Here is a 23,125-nt window from a genome sequence, read left to right as displayed (position 1 = left end):
ACTGTAGAAAACGGAATAATGTTGTACAATTTTTTAATACATTTTAATATTCAAATTTGAAAACTGTAGAAAACGGAATAATGTTGTACAATTTTTTAATACATTTTAATATTCAAATTTGAAAACTGTAGAAAACGGAATAATGTTGTACAATTTTTTTTATAATATTTTAATATTTAAATTTGAAAACTGCAGAAAACAGTATAATATCGTACAATTATTTAATACATTTTTATATTATTATTTGGAAACTGTAGAAAACAGAATAATGTTGTACAATTTTTTAATACATTTTAATATTCAAATTTGAAAACTGTAGAAAACGGAATAATGTTGTACAATTTTTTTTATAATATTTTAATATTTAAATTTGAAAACTGCAGAAAACAGTATAATATCGTACAATTATTTAATACATTTTTATATTATTATTTGGAAACTGTAGAAAACAGAATAATGTTGTACAATTTTTTAATACATTTTAATATTCAAATTTGAAAACTGTAGAAAACGGAATAATGTTGTACAATTTTTTAATACATTTTAATATTCAAATTTGAAAACTGTAGAAAACGGAATAATGTTGTACAATTTTTTAATACATTTTAATATTCAAATTTGAAAACTGTGGAAAACGGAATAATGTACAATTTTTTGATACATTTTAATATTCAAATTTGAAAACTGGAAAAAGGATGTCGTACAAGTTTTTTTTATTACATTTTAATATTTAAATTTGAAAACCAGTAGAAAATGGAATAATGTTGTACAATATTTTATTAAACAAAAAAAAAGGTACAAATTATTTTTATATTTCTAAGACTTTTAATTTGAATGTATTACAAATTTCAAATGTAAACACTTTTTTCCAATTTAAAAAATGGTGATGTTCTGTGCTCGTGATAAATTTAACATTTTTGGAAAAAATCATATCTTGGCCAATGCTTAATATATTCTCAAAATTTGAACTGCATTTTCTGAGGGTTTTTGTCAAAAACAACTCCTTTGAATAAGTCCCACTGAGTCTCTAACGAACATGGGTGGTATTCACAAAAAAAAAAAGATGAATACCTGTCATGCTAATAAAAAAGGACTGTTCATGGGATGTGAAAATTTTGACAAATTGGTTTTTCAATGTGCTGATGAGCTTGCCCAGTTGTGCAAAATTATACTTAATGAACTATTATATATTTATATGCCAACGTTGCGGCTGAAACAATTGTATGCAAGTTGTTACTAATAAAAGACCAACACTTTGAAAATGAGTAACTACATGAATATCTGTTCCTTCTAATGTGGTATTTTAAAGAAATATTTATAGCTCTAGTATCGCACTATTGAGCTATTGAAATGATAACTCTGTGTTATTTATTTATATATCATTACTATTCCAAGTAGTTTAATTGCATATAAAAACACACACACACACACACACATATATATATATATATATATATATATATATATATTTCAGAGGAAACATAATTTAATTTAAATACCAAAGAAACAAAAAAAACAAGAAACGGGCAGGTGAAATTATTAAAATTTCCTTAAGGCCTTATCGTCTGACCCTCTAAGAGGAAACGTCAGAATGATAAATTAAAAACTAAGAATCAAGTGAGGAAAGAGGGGAATTTGGTTTCAGTTGGGAAACCAGTGAGAAAAAAAAAAAATATATATATATATAATCTCACTGTTCAGGTGGTTTTAAATCAGTAAATATTTCCAACTGATGTTTCAAAATCTTTTGTCTACACAGGCTAGGTTTTGAAACATCAGTTGGAAATATTTACTGATTTAAAACCACCTGAACAGTGAGATTATATATATATATATATATTTTTTTTTTTTCTCACTGGTCTTCCAACTGAAACCAAATTCCCTTCTTTCCTCATTCGTTTCTTAGTTTTTAATTTATCATTCTGACGTTTCCTCTTAGAGGGTCAGACGATAAGGCCTTAAGGAAATTTTAATAATTTCACCTGCCCGTTTTTTTTTGTTTGTTTCTTTGATCTTTTTGATTTAAATTAAATTATGTTCCCTCTGAAATTTCTCCTTCCATTTTGGTGTACCAAGAATTTACTTATATATATATATATATACACTAGCAGGGTGACCCGACATTGCATGGGATTAAATGAGGACCAATGAATGTTGTACACTTTCATTACTTTTATTCTTTTCAAAATCAATATTTTGTAATCAAATTAATTAATTACCTGCTCTAGTCGGGAACCCAGCATAGTGCATTCAGAAGCTCACATGTTGAGCTCACCCCCCTGCAATGACTTGGTTACAATACATTGTAGTCTTCATTGCACTGTAGAGAACCTACTGTTGGTTTTAACTAATTATTTTTATATAATGACTTGAATAAAAGTTTAAAATCTAAACGTCAAGTATCATGGTTCAGTTGTGCTCTAAACAGAAACATTCATTTTGAACATGCCTCTGTCTTTTCAAAGAGTCTATTGTTCATTTCATACATTGTACCCTCCTGCTTGTATGTTGATAAAACTTCTCAAATGCACTTGTGGTGTTAGGCTATATAAGGATGTTGACTTTTGTCAAAATCGAATTGTTCCTTCTTTAATCAGATCTTTTTGATTTTCAATTTTTATCAAAGGTATTCTGATCCAACACCTATCTAAAAATAAAATCTTCTCAGACACATAAAGTGCATTTATGTGAAATTTCATAAAGATCGGCTTAACAGTTTTGGAGCCCATAGGAAATTAACTCACACACGCATATGCAGATAAAGTGCCTTTTATATATAAGTAGGTATATATCTCTACTATTATATATAAAAGGAACTTTGTGTGTGTGAGTTCGTTCCCTATGGACTTGAAAATGGCTGAGCCAATTTTTATCAAATTTCACACAAAGGTATTTTATGTGCCTAGCAGTGTTCTTAGATAGGTTTTGTATCAGAATGTCTTTGATAAGTATCGATAATCGAAACAATCCAATGAAAGAAAGAACAGGCGATTTTGACTAATTTACCACCTTACACAGCCTAACATCACAAATGCATTTGAGATGTTTTATTACCACACAAGCAATAAGGTCAGGCATATAAAATCAACAGTAGATTCTTTGATATAACAGGTGCACATTCGAAATGAATGTTTCTGTTTAGAGCACAATTGAAGCATGATATTGACTTTTCCATTGGAAACTTTAATTCAAACCATTATATATAAAAAATAGTTTTATAAAATCAACAGTAGGTTCTCTACAGTGCAATGTAGATTACAATTTATTGTGAACTAAGTCACTGTAGGGAGGCATGTGAAGCTTCTTCCCAGTGCAGCATGATGGGTCTCCAACTCGAGCAGGCAATCAGTCGATTTGATTGAAACATAGACGATTTCACCGATTTTTTTTTTTTTTTTTTTAAATGGTGGTCACCACTTATGAAGGCCCAGAAGCCACTCGGGGATAAGGGTTATTGCGTGTACAGTAATCAATGGGATAGTATCGATAGATTTTGATGACAATAAAAATATGAGAATGTGAAACATTTGTTGATCATCATTCTATCCTGGGCAACGTCAGGTTTCCCTGCTAGTATATATATATATATATAGAGAGAGAGAGAGAAATAAAAACCAAAATATTTGTATATAGTGGAAATTGTTCATTTGTTTTTTTTTTTTCTTTGCAGATTCTGACTATTGCTCACCCGTCTCCTCTTGTTCGAAGAACTTTCCTGGAAGTTGTCGATGTTCCATAACTCGACCTCTACCTCCTATTCCACTTTGAACGCAGTAAGTTTCTATGTACGACCTTCCACAGTAAGCCACTACACACAAACCATAACAAATAATATTTTCATTTGTCAAAATGACACACAGAACATTAGTACTTGTTCAGTAGTCACCCCTACCCATGAAAAAAAATAAAGTAATTTTTTTTTACTTTAACTGCAACTCACCGTAAATCTGACGATTTTTGTAGTATTTAGTCTTGAACATCTAAGCTTCAGCCTCTGTCCCATTGACGAAATATAGCATCCCTCTGCCTGTTCTACAAGCATTTTAATGGTGAATGCTCCGACGAACTGCAAGCACTTGTACCCCCTCAATGTAAATACCCCCGACAAACCCGACAAGCAGCAAAATCCCACCCCTTCACATTTGAGATCCCTAGATGTAAGAGAGCCTTCTACTCCAGTAGTTTCGTCCCCAGAACTGCTGGACTTTGGAATTCCCTTCCGAGTTCCTGCTTCCCCAACTGTACTGACATGCAGAAGTTCAAGTGTAACGTGAACCAACATCTTGCTGCCCAACTCCCCACATAGTACCCCTGTAGATTATGTCCCTGATAGTAGGCCCCTACATCAAAGTGGCAATGTGCCTTTTTTGTGGTGAAAATGTAAAAAAAAAAAAAAAAATCAGGTATGCTAAAAACGAATATTACATTTAAATTTGGAGCAAATAAGTAGCTTCCTGGATATTAAGACATGTAATGTAATCCATTATGTTGTCACTGGTGGGCATGTTTTTTTCCAACTTAACAAGTACTAATATGCATGCGTGTTACAAAACACCTCTTCTCGATGTTAAGAATGGCGATGGCTACTTAAGTGCATTAATGTATTCGAATAAAATGTCTTGTTATTCGGAAAACAACTAGTCTGCCCTAAATTTGAATGTGATATTCGTTTTCAGCATATCCGAAAATTTGTAAAAGTCATCAATTTAAAGATGAATGTTGATTTACATTTAAAGTCAAAATTTACAAAAAAAAATAAATAAAAAATCCGTATAGAGTATTTACCCATGACAAAAAGAAAATGTCATACACCAAAAATCACATGAATTGATCAAATAGTTTTATTTTTTAATAAGAAAGTCAAATTTTATGATTAACGTTTAGCAGCAATCTCACGACACCATCTTAAAAATTGTGCGAAGGAACACGAGCGATAATTCCTTAAGACTGTTTTCAATATGTCGTCACAAGAGTTTTGTCTCGTGTAATTTTGCTATAAAATTTAATGTTATATAGTTGTTATATCTTCAACTCAAACAAAAGGAAAAAATTTGACTCAGCTTTTTTTTTTTAGTTTTAACAAAAAGCATTTATTACTGGTACTTTCCAACAATGCATTTCATATTATTTTAAAAGTCTCTTAGTTCGTCATCTAGTTAATAAAACCTTCCCATCTTAACGCATGCTTTTTTTTTTTTTTTACATCGGCACCATCACTTATCAAGGCCAAGAGGCCACTCGAGGATAAGGGTTAAAGAGTGTACAGTAGAAATTGGACAATGTAGTAACTGTTAGTAATGGAGATTCGGTAAATTTGTTAACTTATATGGAACGGCTCATCACAAACTTGTTTACGTTAGACTTGAAGACGACCATATTGTAATCAGCTGGAAAGCAGGAAAACGGAAGACAATTCCACAGGCGTGCAGTTCTAAGAAAGAAGCTTTGCTCATGGAATCTACGTTTAGGTTTAGGCACAGATAAAGAGTGGGGGAAACTAGTGATAGTGTTTTCTGTTAGACGGGTGTTTCTTGTGAAAGTTTGGTGAGGGGGGGGGCATAGAATGGAGCTCAGCCGAGCACTTGCCATGAAAATAACGATAAAGCAGAGACAAAATCACAACATCTCTTCTGTGAGAAAGAGGTTTCAGGGAAGAGAAAAGGACATCCCCCACAAGGCTACAAAGTCTATTTTGAACTCTATCAAGGCAGAACAAGTCCTTTCTAGCAGCTCCTGCCCAAATGTGGCAACAGTACTCCATTCTTGGACGTACCTGGCTCTCATATAGATAGAGAATTGCATCAGCAGTGAAATATCTACTGGATCAATAGAAGGATCCTACCATTTTTCCAGCGGCCTTGGCAACGGATTTAATGTATGTGTTCTATTTAAGATCAGGAGTAAAGGTCAAGCGCAAAAGCTTGCCAAAACATGAGGCCTCCCCAAGACGAGAGCCATTCATTTCAGTTGATACCAGATGGGGCTCAGAACGTTGATGATGTAAAGATAAAAGCTTGGTTTTAGATGCATTAAAAGTAACAAGCCACCTCTTTCTCCATTGTACCACTTGCACATGCTTAAACATCTTCCATGCCACCATAGGGCCACACCTCCATTTAACTCCAGCACATGCTTTTTCTGGTCCTCCCATGTAGTAAATTTATCCTATCCTTTCTTTCTTTCATTGTGACGTCACTTTGCATACTGGCTTGGTAATTTGCATGTGTCATATGGCTGCTGCTGCTGCTACAAGCTCTATTACATTGATTTTCTTATTTAAAAATAAAACTACTCGGTCATGATTATCTCGCATCTTCCACTCGGTGCAGATTGCTAACCCACATGACTTATTTTTCATCATTCGTTCCGATCCATGGCAAGTTGGTTGATGGACACCTAACTGTTGAGAGATGTCCAATCAAAAACGTTTTCTCTTCACTTTCTCCTTGGCTTTCCTCTGCCTCTTTTGTCTTCTTACATACTCTCAAAACATAACTTTGACAGACCAATGGTTGATCATTTGACATGGCCAAAAAGTTTAAGGGTTTTACTTTGGATTTTCATCAAATAGAGGGGGTAGGGAAGTATTTTGTTGTTTAGTTTTGATCAGGCGATGTCCCATAATGAAACGTATTACATGAATTTGAAACTCCATAATTCGATTAACTAGTTGTTTAGTCCAGGTGAAAGGATCAAGATCATATAAAACTGTGAGGACATAAATTACATCATAAAAAAAATCGCACCTTTTTGATTTTAGAATAATGCTGTGCTTTTCCAAAACCGCCTAAGCCAAACCTATCCTGTGTTTCAATTTCGTCTCATGATCACTGGAGAATGTCAGTTTATGCCCTAAATAAACAAATTGGATGACTTGTTTGATGGGTTTTACTGTCAATAGTCATGTTTAGATTAAAGTGTGATTTAACTGTAGACAAACTTTCTGTTTTCTCTTGGCTTATTTCTTCACGGCCTTCTTTGCTGATACATCGAGAAAAACTTGAAGTTTATGTGTGCATTCATACTACTCGCTCAATTTTCAATATTTTTGATGTACGATATTTTTTCCCGTCATGTGTGCATACATCGTACAGATTTTTCTTACATTTTTTTTTTTAACATCAGAGGATTCTGGACAGGCAAGAAATACTCATCAAATCAAAAAACGAAAGTCACTTTTTCACATGTATTTATTTAAAATTGTAATATTTATTTGATGGAATGACCTAATTTTGAAGTCTTTTTTTATCTTAATGACATCGAATTATTTACCAATCGACACCATTAAAAAAAAATTTAATGGACTGAATATCTGTGTGAAAGTGTTTCCAAACAACAGCTGTTTAATTAATTGGAATTCATTACTGAGATGAGTATTATTTATTAATTTATTCATTGCGGACTATTATTCTCATTTTTTTTTTTTTTTTTTTTTTTTTTTTTTTCAGTTGTTGTTTCACGACGTTTCAGCCAACTATTCTTTTGGTTTTGTCAGGTGATAAACGCGACGGGATACAAACTCCGAATCTCCTACCTGCATCCTCAACAATTACTGCCTTTCATAGTTTTTGTTGTCTCACCACGTTTTTGGCCAAGTAAGCCTCTGGCCGGCTTTGGGTAGGATTGAAACTGCTTCTTCAGACAATTCTCACCTGGAACCATAGAGATTCAACATCCGAAGGAGCCTGTGGCACAGTGGATAGAGATGTCTAAACAGCTATTAATTCATTAAGGTGAGACAAAAACAACTACAGATGGCAATAATTGCTGAGAATGCAGTTAAGAGGTTCAGAGTTCCTATCCCATCGCAGTTACCACCTAAGGAAGGCCAGAGGAATAGTTGGCCGAAACGTCGTGAAACAATGAGTTAAAAAAAAAGATGAGGATAATAGTCCACAATAAATGAATAAGTAGCTTTTTTTCTCATAAATTCTATTCTATTATGAAATGAATTACACAAGATAAAAAAAAAAACCTTTAATAAGAAAAATTGACTAGATTTTGTGGTACTTGTTTCTACTGGTAATCTTTTAAACCAACGCATTTCAGGTGAAAATATTATTACGTAAATGTGTGTTATGGTGAAATAAATATAAATTTCAACAATTGCGAAAAATGATCCGGGACATGGTATGCTGGAAATATTTTGAATAAAAAAAATCAGCCCCAATTATGTTCTCAGATATCGGGTTTAAAGATGGCAGACTTTTAAGTCAAGTGTTATCTCCCTTTTATCTCCTAAATTAATATATATATATAATGCTCATCTCAAAAATGAATTCCAATTAAGGAATAATATATATACCAATCGGTACGGACCCGACTATGGAAGATCAGATAATAAATAAACGTGGATTTATAAGATCAAAGAATCCAACCTTGATCGCCCTTCGGGGCCCGTGGCACAGTTGATAGAGACGTTGAATCTCTACACTTCCAGATGAGCATTGTCTAAAGATAGCGGTTTCAATCCCACCCCAAGCGTGTCAGAGGTTAATTGGCCAAAATGTGGTGAGACGACAACAACTACGGATGGCGGTGATGGTTGAGAATGCAGTTAGGAGATTCAAAGTTCCTATCCGTCGCGGTTACCACCTGACGAAGGCCAGAGGAATTAGTTGGCCGAAACGTTGTGAATATACAATCCAATAAAAGATGAAAAACAACAACTAATAAAGATGAGACTAGTAGTCCGAAATAAAAATAAATTAATATGTTATCTCCCTTGTTTGTCGTACTAAATTCGTTGCATAACTATTCCATATTGAAACATACAAAAAAACTCGATAATTCAATGAATTCTAATTTTACTTGGAATTTTTCTTCTACTAGGTTATTTTTAATAATTTTTGGAATTTCTAAATTCTTCATGACACATAAATACATAATAATGTTTTCACCTGAAATGTGTTGGTAAAAAAAATCACTAATACAGACAAGCATCGATTTTGTTTTTAATCTTACGTATTTGAATTAAAATATAGTTGTAAATATACATAGGCGCCATTTTTAACATTCTCTTAAATACTAGTCAAGGGAGATAATCTATTTAATTTTTAAAGAATTATCTTTCTTTCAAATACAGTAAGCCATAATCCAGCATAATCATGTTTGATAAACTGGCTCACATTAAATTACTAAAGTTAAGTAACATTGAGCCTCGTCAGTACCAGATGGCTGACCATTTGGGAATACCAGGCGCTGTATACATATAGATGTGATGATTTGTATACATGTACAGTCATTAGAAAAAAATACAAAGTCACAGCAGCATCTTTGTCAACATTTCACCTACGCCTAATAGCATAGGAGCTTTAGATTTTTGTTGAGGTTTCCACTTATATTCAAAAACAAAAATAAAGACAAATAAGACAAATCTGTATAATGTAGGTGCCTATGATGAAACCAAAATATCATATTCCAAAAAATCACTTAAATTGATCAAGTAATTTTATTTTTATAAAGAAAATAATTTTTAAGTGATTAATAGGAATTCGTAGGCATTACAACATAAATTTGAATTATTTTTTCATCTCCATTTGTTTGTTGAATTTCTTTTTCAAATTGGATACTCAGAAAAAATGATATTCTTATTTAAAAATAAAACTACTCGATTAATTATGTGAATTTTGGAATATGATATTTTCATTTCATTACAGATGCGTACATCATACAGATGTTTTATTTTTGTTTTATATAATATAAACACGAACTCTATTGTTGCTTTTATTTTCTAATGTATATTTCTTTTATTCACTTTAATTTGGCATATTTAATATTTTATTCTGTGTATATTCGTTTGCAATTTTTATATTTTGAATCGGTGTATTTTCACTTGACGTAATTTATTTTTCAAACCGTGTACTTTCACTTTCGCACCGTTTACTTTCACTTTCATATTCGATTTACTTTCACTTTCACAATCGGTTTAATACATTCATTAAATTTGTTTTTTCATTTATGAATTTCTCTGATGTAACATTTTCACTTGTTTCAGCTAGTTGTCAGATCAGTTAAGGTTCAACTTGACATCCGTCTGCCAACAGAGGGGCTAACTTGAAACATCAGCTCTTTAGATATAGTTTGGCTTGGTCCTAGGAAGTACGTTTTCCTCACGAACTATTTCTTCCTTTGAAAAACATATTGCCAGTCGCCTGGAATGCACCTACTGCAGACGAGTTTGTTCTCGAATATTTTTGTACCCTTCTAGTGTGATCCCTCAGGAAGAAACTGCTTTTCTCTTCAGTGTTAAACTGAGTTTGTGTTTAGCCTCGCTGTTATGTGAAGTGGGTAAATTCTTTTGTATGGGGTTTTTTTTTCACTTTCAATGAATTCACAGTTTTTTTTTATCATTTTTGATTTTTTTTCTATTTTCACATGTTTTTTATTTTCACTTTTTTTTATTTTTTCTATTTTTACATTTTTTTTTTTTCTATTTTCACATTTTTGATTTTTTTTTCTATTTTCACATTTTTGATTTTTTTTTCTATTTTCACATTTTTGATTTTTTTTTCTATTTTCACATTTTTGATTTTTTTTTTCTATTTTCACATTTTTGATTTTTTTTTTCTATTTTCACATTTTTTATTTTTTTTCTATTTTCACATTTTTGATTTTTTTTTCTATTTTCATATTTTTGATTTTTTTCTATTTTCACATTTTTGATTTTTTTTTTTCTATTTTCACATTTTTGATTTGTTTTCTATTTTCACATTTTTGATTTGTTTTCTATTTTCACATTTTTGATTTTTTTTCTATTTTCATATTTTTGATTTTTTTTTTTCTATTTTCACATTTTTGATTTTTTTTTCTATTTTCACATTTTTGATTTTTTTTTTCTATTTTCACATTTTTGATTTTTTTTTCTATTTTCACATTTTTGATTTTTTTTTCTATTTTCACATTTTTGATTTTTTTTTCTATTTTCATATTTTTGATTTTTTTCTATTTTCACATTTTTGATTTTTTTTTTTCTATTTTCACATTTTTGATTTTTTTTTCTATTTTCACATTTTTGATTTTTTTTTCTATTTTCTCATTTTTGATTTTTTTTCTATTTTCACATTATTCATTTTTTTATTTTCACTTTTTGATTTTTTTTTCTATTTTTACATTTTTGATTTTTTTTTCTATTTTCACATTTTTTATTTTTATTTTCACATTATTTTCACATTTTTAATTTCTTTTTATTTTCACATTTTTTTTTCTATTTTCATTTTTGATTTTTTTTTCTATTTTCACATTTTTTTTCTATTCACATTTTTTATTTTTATTTTCACATTTTTTTTTATTTTCACATTTTTTATTTTTTATTTTCACATTTTTAATTTTTTTTTTCTATTTTCACATTTTTGATTTTTTTTTCTGATTTCTAATTTTTGATATTTTTCTATTTTCACATTTTTCTTTATTTACTTTAATTTTTACACCCGCCATTCATATATCTGCAGTTAAAAACACCTCAAATGGTAGCTTTGAATTCCCTTGATGATGTTGTATGTCAGACTCCAGTGTCCTCACATCCTTTGCTGCTTAAGTAAGAACAGATTTAATCTTTGAACTCACTTTTTATAGGTAACCATGAAGAGTTCTTTCAATATTCTGATTGTTACAACTGTTTGACAACCTCCAGGTATATACTATCTTTTTATTGCTTGGGTAACAAAACTGGTCAAAGAGAGACCATTGATCGTATTTGGCAATCTTCAAGTATTAGTCTCACGAACAAAACACCCTCTTCCATTTTGTCATGAGCCAACATAGAAGTATTAAGGTTTAGTAATCTGGTCTAACTATAGCGAAACGTAATAAAACTAATTATAACTGTACTTGCTAAATTGTAGTCTTGGATAATCATATTCCGCTGATTCAACCAATAGATGTCAATCATATCATGGTAGTCTTCAATGTTCAACTTACTATTATCATAGTTATAAAAGAGATAATATGACTTTTTTCCGTCTATTATATAAAGTGGACCGGTCTGTGTATGTTTGTATGATTGTATGTGTGTATGTTTGTATGTCTGCTAAAAACTATATTGAGCAAAAAAACAAAAAAGTGATAGTAAGCAGGTGGGCTTGAACTCGTACCAAGAAAGAGGAAAAGAACGTGAAAAAAAAGTGATGTCTTTGCAATTTCGTCTATCGCCAAACCGGAAGTGGCGAAGGTTTATATAAAGGCTAGTCCATCGAAAAGAGAGAGTGACTTTCGAAAATATTGTTGAAAAAAATCAAGCCCTCCTTGTAGAAAAGTGCCCAGTTGAGGGTGAAGGAATTAATGGTTTTAGCCAATTTTTCGATATTTGTCGTCGGAAGGGTCGAGCTTAAAAAAGATACCAATCTCGTGAAAATCCGTCGCCTCTGTCGAAAGTTTTAGGCATACATACGTACATACATACATTTTAAAAGACAGGTCAAATTTATATGATAGAAGATGCTTCTAAGAACGAAATACCAAGGGAGATAAATCTTGCAGTATTAAATGGTATTTCATGTAAACAAGAAAAATAAAAGTTATTTCCCTTGAACAATACACTCGCATTGTATGGATATTTTGTTTTATATACACATGAAACAATGCCTTACTCAAAGATGCTGCATATATATATATATATATATATATATATATATATATATATATATATATATATAATTATTTTTTTTACTATAATAATTAAATACCTACAGATACTAGTGTTTCATCCTTCCAGCAATCTTCAGTGCAGGGTGTCACGATTAACACCAGTTGACAGATTCGAACTCGGCAACACGAGCCATCTCTGGCTTGATTAGCAAAGACCGTATCCAATAAGCTACGATTAACCACGTGAAATAACGTTGAATTTAAACATTTTAATTTTAAATGTTGTTTTTACGGCAAACACAGTGATCTAATCGTTATACGATGATCTATGCATAAGAGACAAATTGACTGACTTAATTCAACTGAAAGTGTTCAACGATAAGAAACGAGTTTCTTAAAAGGACTGCCATTATTATTATTTTACTATAATAATTAAATACCTACAGAGATTAGTGTTTCATCCTTTCGGGAATCTTTAGTGCAGGATGTTACGATTAACACCAGTTGACAGATTCAAACTAGGCAATACTAATATATATATATATATATATATATACTTATTTATTGTTAAATAAACATGTTTACATCCCGCTGCTACAAACAGCCATTTGTTTCAATCAAACAACAGATATCATCAGGCAGCGACTTGACAATTTAAATGTTCAATGAATAAAGTATATATATATATATATATATATATATATATATACATATATATATGAGCAAACAGTTAATAAAATATGTAAAAAAAACACTTTGAAATGAGTTAAAAACATATTTAATCTGAAAAGGAAACACTAGGTAAATGGATAGTCCTTAATCCGCAGAGTTTCGAAGAAATACTTTCCTTCTCATCAGAGGGTAGGAATTAGCAAAATGCGGGATCGGATTTTGCATGCAGAAGTATTTGATGAAACAACAAGTAAGAACTTGAAAAGAAAAAAGTGAAGCAGAGGGAATATGGGGAAGAAAAAGGTGATTACACATGAATGGATAGTCTGGTGGAAGATAAAAAATCCAGTGACGGTAAAATCCAAATGTATAACTTCAAGAAAGTTAAAAAAATTTCCATTTGTACAAGTAAAATCCAAGGAAATCCCGTAATTGGAAGAAGATGGTCCATAATAATCCAAAGGCAGAAATCCATGGAATAATTCACAAAAATGTGTACAAGGAAAAAAGAAATGATTCCAATAATATTAATAAAAGAAAAAAATAAATAAATAAGCTATATTTCCTATTTGGTTTTATCGAGCTTTTACATCTGGCTGAGATAATTTTATAAATATTAATTCTTTAATATTTATAATATACTTTAATTTTACCATCTTGGATTATTTTGGTAAATTTAATTGTAATTCTTATTTTATATATATATATATATATATATATATATATATATAATATCCGGTTGTCTGTTGGGAAGAAATGTTAACTACTAATAATGAAAAAAAAAGTAAAAATAAAATAAAAAAGCAATTCTACTACACACCATACTTAACCCTCATCCCCAACAGACAACTTAGACAATCCAAATAAACTAAAATAACAATAAATAGGCGATTAGAACAGATTAACAAAATTACTATAAATACACTTAACTAAGCCTCGATAGCAACTACAACAACCACCACTCCTGACGATGATAGAGATCACAGATCAAAAGTGCTTGAACAAATGGCACAAAAAATATCACTTGGTGTCTTAATACTAGGTACGGGCAAAAATAAACGAATAAAGATGGGGGACGTAGTTTTGAAAGCCGATTTATCATAATTTTTTTTGTTGGTTTTCAACTACTTTTTGATTGTATTTGAAATATTAAAGACTAAAGTTAATTTCTAAAAGGAAAAAAATATTTTACACGTGAAAAAAAAAGCAAGTTATGAAAACTGTTTTACCGGCGAGCTAACAAATTCAGTCTAATTTTGAAGTTAAATAAATTCATTATAAAAATCTTTTGAAAGATATTAGTTTTCTGGGTCTATTTCAAAGATAATTAGTAACGTCCTAAGATATTGAATTAAATAAAAAGAAAAACACCTTGTGTGTACAAAAAAATAGCTTAATTAGCCCCCAAAAGTGAAAGATTCTTGCTTTGTTCAACCAAAACAAAACGATTCTTCGTCACATAGATTATACAAAAGCCCAAACTCTCAGTCTGAAAATGATGTCAGGTAGTTAAAGGGAGGTAGGAAGTGCTGTTTTTCCTTTTTTTTTTTTTTTTTCAGCCATGCATCCGTACATTCTTATCGTTAACGTTTGTAGAATTTTTATCATTTCTAATTTAATTATTTTTCTGTTCCTTCTTTAAAATTTTTTTTTTTTTTTTTTCCAGATTATATAAAAATTATGTTACACCGAAAAATTCATGCAAGTAAGGAAAATATTGGAATCTTATATATAAAAATTATGCAAAACCTGTAATCTAAAAAAACGTAGAAATATTTTTTGCAATAATAATTTTTTGTGTGAAAATATTAAATAAACACTGCTTAATTCAATGATAATATCGGTAGTTCAAGAAATTAATTTTTCTTTGAGTTATATCGAATCCATTAATATGGACTCTAGGGGCTTTTTTCCTCATGTTCCTGTAAAAATTAAATAATCTTATTTTTAATTATTACAATTTACGATAAAAAAGCAAAAATAGATTCATGCATTTAACTTTAGTTATTTTTCGTTTAAACAAAATAATACATTTCCTCTAAGATTTATATAAAAATAATAGGTTCATTATATTCCGTGATCATTATTGGATAAATACTGGAAATTTTATTAAAATTGGTTAATTTATTGATTTTTGGTGAAGTTAATGGAGGGGTTAAAATGTTTATTCATTTTGAGCGTTGGCATTCATTTTGCATGTACCTACTTAATACATAACCTAACAACCAAAACAGATTGCTTAGTGAATAGAGCAAATTATCTGTAGAATTGGAAAAAATGAAAACTCAGTCATGTTCAACCACATATGTCTAGAAAACAACTTCTTGCTGAATTGTGTGTGTGTGTGTGTGTGTGTGTAGATAACTCAATAAAAATAATACCCTGAAATTATGAAAATTTGCTTTTTAAAATCAATATGCAAATTAGACATCGCCAGTTCTTCTGGAAATAGCATTTAGATTGGTTTTTAGTCGCGTGCAAGCGACTCTATAAGTCACTCCGTCAGTCGGTCTGTCAGTAACACTTTTGTGCTTGGCCTTTTGCCCAAGATCAAAGTGTAGTATCTATTCTTACTACATGCTGTACTTATTGTGATATAAAGTGGGGGATCACTTTTCTGTATTAATTTAATGTAAAATGATCACCCACTTTACAACCAGTCAGTCTCAAAGCCATTCAAGTCATTCTCCAGATCATTCAAGTTGTTTTTGAAGGATTCCAGTTAACTTTTAAGCATTCAAGTCATTATTAAGATCATTCAATTCATCCTTAAGTTCATTAAAGTCATTCTAAGTCATTTACTTTTTATTTATTTAAGTCATTTCAGCCCATTTTTCGGTCATTTTAGTTTATCTTTAAGAATTTCATGTCAATCCTACATTCACGCATTCATTCATTACACGAGAGCACGCGACTAATGGCTATCAGCCTTGTTCATGCTTACATTTGAAATTTTATTTTGCACTTACCTGAACCAATTTCACTTTACATAATTTTAGAGTGCTTCTACAGTATAATTCATTTCAGGTAAAAAAAAAAAAAAAATTAATAAAAATTAAAAAAACAAAAACAAAAAAAAACGAAAAATGATACGATACGAGATCAGCTAGGTATATTTTTTTACAAAAAGTTATAGATACTATCAGTTCGACATTTACTTTGGTAAAATGGTGAATTGTCATTAAAAGCAAGCAAAAGACAAAATGATAGATTGCAATTACCTCCCCTGAATTCTAGAACTGTTCCACATTAAGACATACGATATAACTATAATTCAATAAATTGTGATCTGACATTTTTCTACTGGATCGTTTTTCGTAATTTTTGGAATGTATGCTAATTTTGGCATGACACCTCAATACGTAATGTTTTCACCTGAAATACATTTCAAATCTGATTATACTGCAGAATCACTAATTTAAATATTTTTATTGCTTATTACTATGACAGTAATGAGAATGTTAATATATTTGTAGTGTACTATTTTACAATTTGTCATTGTTCTGAGGGAGACAACTCTCTTTTACTAAGAGACTCGTTCATTTTTCATCTCATAATTTAGGACGCTCAAACAACGATAAAAAAAAAGAAAACTGCTACGAATATTTTTTAATGTAACAAAGTTAATAACATTAATAATACAAAATGTAGTGTTTATGCGACAATTAAGAGAATCGTTTGTTTTCATATTATAATTTACGACGCTAAAATCAATAGAAGAGCATACCCGAAAACATAAAAGTCGTCATTTTAAAGGTGATTATTAAGGGGAAAAGCAAGTAAAAATTTACTAATCTCATAATCATATATTTGCAACGTTTTGGCCGATGTAACCTTCGACCTTCTGCAGATGCATGTTATCTAACTCGACCCCATTACCGAATTTCGGTTCAACTCATGACCTAACAGTCAAAAGTGTTGATTAACAATTAGGGTACTTATGCACTTATGTTACCATGCTAAAATAATAATGTTCTTATTTAGAAAGCCATTCTTAACATGGGGGAGGCGGTTTTGTAATTCTGCTGTACTTTTACACAACACTAATCAAAAAGATGTCATAAAACTTGAATTGAACTTAAATACTATTTTTTAACAAATAGTACGGTAACATAAGTGCATAAGCACCACAATTAGTTCTAAGTGACGACAATGACCTAGAGTTGAAGGTTCATTTTATACTACAAGTGATAATAAAAAATTTATACTTCAAGTGATAATAAAAAATTTATACTTCAAGTGATAATAAAAAAATTTATACTACAAGTGATAGTAAAAAATTTTATACTACAAGTGATAGTAAAAAATGTTATACTACAAGTGATAATAAAAAATTTTATACTACAAGTGATAATAAAAAGATTTATACTACAAGTGATAATAAAAAATTTTATACTACAAGTGATAATAAAAAATTTTATATTACAAGTGATAATAAAAAATTTTATACTACAAGTGATAATAAAAAATTTTATACTACAAGTGATAATAAAAAATTTTATACTACAAGTGATAGTAAAAAATTTTATACTACAAGTGATAGTAAAAAATTTATACTACAAGTGATAATAAAAATTTTATACTACAAGTGATAATAAAAAAATTTATACTACAAGTGATAATAAAAAATTTTATACTACAAGTGATAATAAAAAATTTTATACTACAAGTGATAATAAAAAATGTTATACTACAAGTGATAATAAAAAATTTTATACTACAAGTGATAATAAAAAATGTTATACTACAAGTGATAATAAAAAATTTTATATTACAAGTGATAGTAAAAAAATTTTATACTACAAGTGATAATAAAAAATTTTATATTACAAGTGATAGTAAAAAATTTTATACTACAAGTGATAATAAAAAAATTTATACTACAAGTGATAATAAAAAATGTTATACTACAAGTGATAATAAAAAATGTTATACTACAAGTGATAATAAAAAATTTTATACTACAAGTGATAATAAAAAATTTTATATTACAAGTGATAGTAAAAAAATTTATACTACAAGTGATAATAAAAGATTTTATACTACAAGTGATAGTAAAAAAATTTATACTACAAGTGATAATAAAAAATGTTATACTACAAGTGATAATAAAAAATTTTATACTACAAGTGATAATAAAAAATTTTATACTACAAGTGATAATAAAAAATTTTATACTACAAGTGATAATAAAAAATTTTATATTACAAGTGATAATAAAAAATTTTATACTACAAGTGATAATAAAAAATTTTATACTACAAGTGATAGTAAAAAAATTTATACTACAAGTGATAATAAAAGATTTTATACTACAAGTGATAATAAAAAATTTTATACTACAAGTGATAATAAAAAATTTTATACTGCAAGTGATAATAAAAGATTTTATACTACAAGTGATAGTAAAAACTTTTATACTACAAGTGATAATAAAAAATTTTATACTGCAAGTGATAATAAAAAATTTTATACTACAAGTGATAATAAAAAATTTTATACTACAAGTGATAATAAAAAATTTTATACTACAAGTGATAATAAAAGATTTTATACTACAAGTGATAATAAAAAATTTTATACTACAAGTGATAATAAAAAATTTTATACTACAAGTGATAATAAAAAATTTTATACTACAAGTGATAATAAAAAATTTTATACTACAAGTGATAATAAAAAATTTTATACTACAAGTGATAATAAAAAATTTTATACTACAAGTGATAATAAAAAATTTTATACTACAAGTGATAATAAAAAATTTTATACTACAAGTGATAATAAAAGATTTTATACTACAAGTGATAATAAAAAATTTTATACTACAAGTGATAATAAAAGATTTTATACTACAAGTTATAATAAAAAATTTTATACTACAAGTGATAATAAAAAATTTTATACTACAAGTGATAATAAAAAAATGACAAAATTAATGAAATGTAACAATCTATGGTACTTATGCAGAATAACGTTATTATTTAGAAATCCATTCTTAATATGAGGAAGAGAGATTTTTTAGTGCTTTTGCAGTTTAGTAAATATATTAAAAAACAAAGAAAAAGAAAAATATGATGTATGTGCCCGTTATGGAATGAAGTTGTCATAAAAGAAAAATTGGCGGACCTAAATGAGAATCACCCCCTGTAATTTTTAGAGTATGCTTTAGTATGTAACATAGTTTTCGAGGTTAGGGGTGTTTATTCTGAAAGCTGTAGTTGGGAGGTTGGGGGTATTTTTACTATGTTGGGTTAGGTTGTAAAAAAATACCAACTGCAAAATTCCGGTTAAAATTATAGGGGGGGGGGTGATTGTCGTTTAGGTCTGCCGAAAAATCACTTAATTTGATCACGTATATTTTTTAATCAAAAAAAAAAAAAAAAAAGCAAGAAAACGTTTTTTATTTTTAAACTACTCTGTATTTTCACTTAACCATTTAATAGACAAAAGATATGTAAAAATTTAAATTAACTTGAAAATCCTTTATAAAAATGTACAGTACCTTCTCTGCATAAGTACCCAATCTATTCCACAGCTGTTTTACAGTCTGTCATTGTTTTGTTGGTTTTAACGTCGTCAATTATGATATGAACACAGAAACGATTTTCTTAATTGTTGCATAAAAACTGCTTTTTGTATGATTAATGTTATCAACTTTGTGACATTAATAAAAATTCGTCGCAGATTTCTCTTTTCAATGTTTTGATTTAAGAAAATATATTGTTGATCTGAGAGTCCTAAATTATGAGATGAAAAAAACGAATCTCTTAGTAAAAGAAAGTTGTCTCCCTCAGAACAATGACAAATTGTAAAACAGCGCCTATTTGTAGACTAACACCTTCTGCCAAGCCCCTCCCATTCTTCAAAAAATTCTACCTTTTTTAGGTAATTATGGATGAACAACCTAAAAACTTGGTCAAACTAATGATAATAAATTCAGAATTTAGAGTTGGGTTGGTTGGTTATTTTGTTTTACGGCATATCAACCTTTTTCAGGTTATTTAATGCCGAATCTAGTTATTTTGAGGAACGATTTTTAATGGAGTATATATTTTTTTTAAGTCAGATTCTATTTAACCCATAGTTGGGACCCTAACAGGTACTACCACTCCGGGTCAGAGTGGACCTGGGAGCAATGGCAATTAAAGGGTGGCTCCACACTCCCCAAGGCCTGCAAGGTGGGGCCTCATCATCGGATATAGTTTTAGGTCATATCCAGGATCTAGAGTTGGGGATCAGTTTTGTACATTTATGTAATGTGGAACATATACTCATTTCTATTGATTCTAGCATTTTAGGACAGTTAATAAAATTTGTTTGCCACATATTAGAATTTTTTAACAAATAATTTTTAGGGGGAGGAGAAAAATGTTTTGGAAAAAATGTATGTTATTGGGGAGGGTGAACTGTGGTTACATCACTGGAAATTTGAAATTTTTCTTATGATTTTGTAGCTACAAAAATGCTAAAAAATATTGCATAAAAAAATATTTACTTTACATCAATAAGAAGAGATGCTATAAAATGGTTAATAACCAAAACCGAAAGTGTTCCAGTTACAAAAATCAAATACCGCTGTTTAAAATAATCAGATTTTTGTTGGTTTATCATACGTAAGTTTTGTTGCAGACCAGGATATAAAATACCCTAACTCGCTACAAGAAAAAATAATGAAACGAATTGAATGAAGGAAACAAAGAACTCAAATGCTGGAATAAAATAAACATATCATTTATTTTCTGTTGAGAAATGAAAGTCTTCGGTGTACACGTGTTCATTCAGCCGTTGACGATTACGCGTGTGGAAGGAAAGGGAATGCAATAGAGAAACGCGAAGTGGCAAGCCGGCCTGTAGAAAGAGAGGGTTAAGCTCAGTAGGGCGTCGCGCACTTTTCTGTTTTGATGGACCAAAGGCGAAGGGGGGATAGAGTGAGAAAGTCAATCCAGTTCATGGAGAGAGAAAGCGTATAAAGTGTACTTGCGCTTGCCCCCACATTACAGTAGCAGGGAAAGTGACGTTAGAACACGCGGTCGGTTCGTCGACTCAACAGGTCGAACGCTGGTCCGGACGGAAAAGGGAAGTTGACAGGTTTTGTTGACTTTTATGCTGGAGTTAGTGTTCTGGGTGCGCATGTCTGGTTTTCACTTTAAAGGAAGTGACATCACAGCTCAGGTGTGTGTGTGCACGTTAGCGTGTGTGTGTGTATGCGCGTAAGTGTGAGTGTGTGTATGAGGATGTGTATATGCGTGCGTACGTGTGGGTGTGTATATGTGAAGAAAAACGTGTTCGAACAGTTTTAAGTTGATTTTTCATCACTACTTTCACAGCCAGAATTGTTATTTTATTATTATTTTTTTTTGATATATTTCTTGATCATCCTGATTGATTGATGAGAGCTTCTGAACAAATGTGGGTGATTGTGCACTGCTGTAACATGAGAACATTTTTGTTTTCAGTTTCAAGAGTGCACATTAGAAGGGGAGACAACTCAATTTATCCTCTGCAAAGAAAAACTCACATGCATTTCGATAATGATTGTTCAAACAATAAATTTTGATTAATCTTCATATTTTATTTGTTACAAAAATTACCAAATTTTCACTTTGTTAAAACAATTGAAAATTGTTAAAAAGAAAATGTTTGTGTTAAAATTTCTTAATTTTATTTTCATTCAGTAAATGTGTGAAAAAAAAAAAAACTTTATCAAAACTTTCATTTAATTTTGTATAAAAAATTAAAAGAAAAACACTTCTATTGTCTTAATTTTATTTTAATTCAATAAATGTTTGGATAATTGGTGTTTTATTCTTTCTTACTGCATTAGTGCATTGTTGTTGATATTTGGAAAACTTAGGGAATTCTTGAATTATCTCCCCTTTTGATGTACGCTCTTCAAGTTGAATCCGAAAACAGATCTCCTGTGACAGTTGTGCCCAAGTTCCCATTTTATTGTTTACAATCACAAAGGGGAGACAATGCAATTTATCTTCTGCAAAGAAAAAACTCACATGCATTGTAATAATGGCTGTTCAAACAATAAATTTTAATTATTCTTTATATTTGTTACAAAAATTTCAGAATTTTGGATTTAAGAAAATTGAATAGTTAGAAACAAAAAATCTGCATTAAAATTTTCTCAATTTTATTTTACTTCAATAAAAAAAAATTGTCAAAAGAAAAATTCACATGCATTCCATCAGTTTCATTTAATTTGTGTAAAAAAAATTCTTAGTTTTATTTTAATTCAATAAATGTTCGGATAATTGATCTTTTATTTTGTGCTATTATGTTGTTGACATTTGGAAAAGTTTAGGAAATTCTTGAATTATCTCCCCTTCTTATGTGCACTCTTCAAACTTAAACCAAAAAATCTCTCTTGTGACAATTGTGCCCCTATTTCTTTTTTTTACACTCGCAGATATTTGCCTTCTATTGCTGAAACAAAATTTATTTTCAGCGATAGAATGCAACTATAAGTATATTTACACAAAGGGATCGATAAAATCATGTAGTCAGACAAATAATGTCACCAGCTTTAAATGTTAAAGTTTCGGTTTCGATTCTAGCTGATGGCACCTAAATACGTTTTTTTTTACTTTTGAAATCACGACTCTATATATAATATCTACGAAATCTGAACAAATTAAAAGATCATATTTAAGCGTATTTTATGCCCGGACAAAACCGGGTGCTCCTTCTCTCGCTAGTATTAATTAATATCTTATTATTATTATTATTATTATTATCATCATCATCATCTTTATATATACGTTGTTTTGAAATTGAAACACGTGTATAAAAAATAAACACAAAAAAAACATAGTAACACAATTTTTCTTTTTTAATTTTCTCATTTCAGATGAAG

At 29.6% G+C, this 23,125-nt stretch overlaps 1 protein-coding gene across 7 annotated transcripts in view; it reads left to right on the top strand.

The window, feature by feature from the left end:
- LOC145241981 (protocadherin gamma-A11-like) overlaps positions 1-23,125 on the top strand; it is a 771,034-nt gene that overhangs the window by 746,798 nt on the left and 1,111 nt on the right. For 5 of the 7 annotated variants that reach the window (XR_013862633.1, XR_013862632.1, XM_080104852.1 and 2 more), the window contains 2 exons: positions 3,671-3,773; positions 23,120-23,125. The exon at positions 23,120-23,125 is cut by the window's right edge and continues 1,111 nt beyond it. Coding sequence is in view for 3 of the 7 variants with exons in the window: in XM_080104852.1 (XP_079960978.1) it covers positions 3,671-3,768 (98 nt within the window). In the remaining 4 variants the exon portion in view is untranslated. Of the gene's footprint in view, positions 1-3,670; positions 3,774-23,119 lie in introns of those variants that run through there. The other 2 variants (XR_013862631.1, XR_013862630.1) reach the window with 1 other exon arrangement.

The sequence above is a fragment of the Euprymna scolopes genome, chromosome 21 (assembly GCF_053919585.1).
Source record: "Euprymna scolopes isolate OS-2025 chromosome 21, ASM5391958v1, whole genome shotgun sequence".
Lineage (NCBI taxonomy): Eukaryota > Metazoa > Mollusca > Cephalopoda > Sepiida > Sepiolidae > Euprymna > Euprymna scolopes.
Note: the sequence above shows the minus strand (reverse complement) of the source record. Positions and strands in the feature narration are given on the sequence as shown.